Source organism: Sinocyclocheilus anshuiensis, unplaced genomic scaffold (genome assembly GCF_001515605.1).
Source record: "Sinocyclocheilus anshuiensis isolate Anshui unplaced genomic scaffold, SAMN03320099.WGS_v1.1 scaffold923, whole genome shotgun sequence".
NCBI classification, from domain to species: Eukaryota; Metazoa; Chordata; class Actinopteri; order Cypriniformes; family Cyprinidae; genus Sinocyclocheilus; species Sinocyclocheilus anshuiensis.
In genome coordinates this window covers 991,754-995,697 of record NW_015544138.1, presented here as the reverse complement: position 1 = coordinate 995,697, position 3,944 = coordinate 991,754, and the positions used below count along the sequence as shown (strand labels likewise).

General features: G+C 32.1%; 1 protein-coding gene across 1 annotated transcript in view; it reads left to right on the top strand.

The window, feature by feature from the left end:
* The window catches only part of myo9ab (myosin IXAb), a 133,205-nt gene that overhangs the window by 31,611 nt on the left and 97,650 nt on the right, over positions 1-3,944 (top strand). The window contains exon 2 of the mRNA XM_016494739.1: positions 3,125-3,782. Within this exon, the coding sequence (XP_016350225.1) occupies positions 3,125-3,782 (658 nt within the window). The remainder of the gene's footprint in view (positions 1-3,124; positions 3,783-3,944) is intronic.

Sequence of the window (3,944 nt, the reverse complement as noted above, 5' to 3'; positions counted from 1 at the left end):
TCTATCTATCTATCTATCGTTCTATCTATCTATCTATCGTTCTATATCTATCTGTATCTATCGATCGTTCTATCGATCGTTCTATCGATCGTTCTATCTATCGTTCTATCTATCGTTCTATCTATCTACATTGTTCTATCGTTCTATCTATCTATCTCTCGTTCTATCTGTCTATCTATCTATCTATCTATCTATCTATCTATCGTTCTATCTTTCTATCTATCGTTCTATCTATCTATCTATCTATCTATCTGTATCTATCTATCGTTCTATCTATCGTTCTATTGTTCTATCTATATCTGTCTATCGTTCTATCTATCGTTCTATCGTTCTATCTATCGTTCTATCTATCTATCTTTCTATCGTTCTATCTATCGTTCTATCTATCTATCATTCTATCTATCTGTCGTTCTATCTATCTATCTTTCTATCGTTCTATCTATCTATCGTTCTATCTATCTATCTTTCTGTCGTTCTATCTATTGTTCTATCTATCTATCGTTCTATCTATCATTCTATCGTTCTATCGTTCTATCTTTCGTTCTGTCTATCTATCGTTCTATCTATCGTTCTATCTATCTTATAATATTTTAGATTTTGTTCTGTTTTGATGAATCATAAATAAAAAGTAAATACAAATAAAAATCACTGAACAAATCATGAAAATTATTATAAACAATATTTTGTATATATATTATATAAAAATGTGAATAAAAATATTGTGAGTGATTCATCAAAATAGAACAAAATAGAACATATAAATAAAAATAATAAATAATAAGTATAATATAATGTTATGCTTTGTTCTATTTTGATAAATCATTGTGAATGAGTTATCCACATTTTTATAAAAAAATATTTTTTGAATAGTATACATTTTATATTTTGATGCATCGATCATATTTTGTTTATATGTTTATTTATTGCAATTAAAAGCAAGTACATTTTAAATTCATATACAGTCCAGGAAGACTTCTGTAAATCCTCTACTTAACATGCAATTTACAAAATTTAATGGAATAAAACCAAATGAACATACAGAAATATATATGACTACATCAAAAAAAATTATAATCAAAATAAAAACAAATATAAAAAAACAGAGATGGGTAAATAGCAAATAAATGGAAATAGACTGTTTTTGTGTGAATGTGATGTAAGACAAGAACTTGTTTTTTATAGTTAATAGTCTATTTTGACTTTTTGGATCTGTTCCTCACACAAACTGATCATGTCATGTTAAGACCTATATACTAGTTTTTCAGTACGTTTTTGTAGCTTCACAACCTGTTTTCTTTCATTGTATGGAAGCAAGCAGTTTGAAGATCCTTTAAACCCTTCTTTTGTGTCGAACAGAGGAACGTAATGTGGGTTTGGAGCGACCTGAGCGAGTCAGTGATGACAGAATATTCATTTCTAGATGAACTTCTGCTGTAAGCTTGTTGAAAGCAGCTTGAACGGAAGCTTTTATGTCGTATAGAGGACGGGTTCAGCACAGACAAAGACTGTCAGAAATCCCAGGGTTTTGTTCACAGGAACAGAAGACAACCGTAACAGTATGTTTCAAATGACTTCAACAAACATAAAACCTCACTGAACTTGACCTTTACATGCCATAAACCTGTAATCGCAGTGTTGTTACGTCTTTGTGTATAACATAACGAGTTTGTGTTATGAATTTGGACAAGGAGAGTGCTGTTTTTTATTTTATATGTAAATAAAATTATATTTTCTTTTCTATTTTTAGTTTTTGTTTTAATTAATTTTTAGTCATTTTGTTTTGCGCTTTTGCCATTGATATTAGTTTTTTTTTGTAATATTTCATTAATTAATTTATTAATTCAGTTTTAGTAATTTAATGAATATTAAAGAAAAAAGGTTAAAGTACTAAAATTATTAAAACTACAATAAAATATTTATATTAGAAAAATGTAAAAATGTAAGCTTATTTCAGTAAGTTGCCAAGTCAACATTTCTTTTTTCTTTTAAGTAAGTTTTTCATTTAAAATTATTTTTAGTTTAGTTTAGTACTTCAGCTTAACTTAAAGTGTTAAAATTACAAAACTAAACAAAAATATAATAAAATATGAATATTAGGAAATTATTTTTTATTGCAGTTGTAGTTTTAAAACTAAATAAAACTGCATTTGGCATTTAACTGCAATATTAAAATGTTTCATATTAATATAAATAATATTACAATTATAAAAAAAACTACATCTCTAAAAGCATCTTTAAAATTTGCAAGCAGCATTTTTTAAGGTAAAATTTTCATCTAATATTTTATTTTATTTTAGTTAGTCATTGTATTACTTCAGGTTAAACATTTCTAATTTTTGTTTATTTTAGTTTAGTTTGAATCATTTTAGTACTTTAACTTAAATGAAAATTCAAAAGTACTAAAATGACTAAAACTAACCTAAAAGAAATAAAATGTTAATATTAGAAAAAAATAGCTTTTATTTTTATTTCAGTTTTAGTTTTAGTAATTTTAGTGCTCAAAGTTAAACTTAAATGAAAATTAGAAATGTTGTCTTGGCAGCTAAGTGAAATAAATATGTTTAAATTCAAGTACTAATTTAATTTAATTTAATTTTGTTATTTTATTTTATTTAATTTTTTTATTATTTTATATTTCATTTATTTTTTTAAATTTGTGTTATTATTGTTTATTTTATTTATTATTATTATTATTATTTATTTTATTTTTTTTACCTTCTTTTTTTAATAGTTTTACTTTGCTACCGATAGCCACACTGGACCGAAAGTGCGTTCTGACTGCCACTTGTGTTTGTCTGTCCCTTTATTTTTTATTATTTTATTTATTTTTTTATTTTATTTAATTTTTTAAAAATTTGTGTTATTATTGTTTATTTTATTTTATTATTTTAGTTTATTTACCTTCTTTTTTAATAGTTTTAGTTTGTTACTAGGGTTGCGAAGGGGTGGAAAATTTCCATAAAATTTCCGGAAACTTTCCAAAAATCCCTGGAATATTCCAAAAAATCCTGGAAAGTTTCCAAAATTTCTGGATTTTCCACCTTTTTGCAACCCTATTTGTTACCGATAGCCACCCTGGACCGTAAGTGCGTTCTGACTGCCGCTTGTGTTTGTCTGTCCGCAGGTGGGATGTCGTGAATCTGTCGGGTGACTCTGGTGCCAATGGGAGCTGCTGCAGCATCATGAGCTGCCATGATGCCGGAGGGCGCCGGCGTTACGAGGACTCGGAGTTCACATTGCGCGTGTATCCCGGCGCTCTGTCCGAGGGCACCATCTACTGCCCCGTCTCGGCGCGGAAGGTGACGTCGGCGGCGGAGGTCATCGAGCGCGTCATCGAGCGGCTGCAGCTGGACCGCGCGCGCCTCTACGTGCTTGCCGAGGTCAAGGAGTTCGGCGGCGAGGAATGGATCCTGAACCCCTGCGACTGTCCCGTGCAGCGCATGATGCTGTGGCCGCGCATGGCGCTGGAGAACCGGCTGGCCGGAGAGGATTACCGCTTTCTGCTGCGCGAGAAGGATCTGGACGGATCCATCCGCTACGGAAACCTGCAGATGTGGCTTCGTGTAACTGAGGGGCGGCGACGGATGGTGGAGCGCGGACTCCTCCCGCAGCCTCCGTACGTCGACGATCTCTGCGCGCTGCCCGATCTAAACGAGCGGACTTTGCTGGAGAACTTGCGCGGACGCTTTCGGCAGGAGAAAATTTACACGTACGTCGGCGGGATCCTGATCGTCGTCAACCCCTTCAAGTTCCTGCCCATCTATAACCCCAAATACGTTAAGGCAAGACACTGCAGGCAAAAACACCGTTTTTTTTTTATTAGGGCTGGGAGTCCAGAGATGGGCAGTATTTCAAAAACATGTATTTAAAATACAAAATACTACTTTGTATTTAAAGCTGCAGTCCGTAACTTTTTTTGGTTAAAAATTATCCGTATTTGAGCA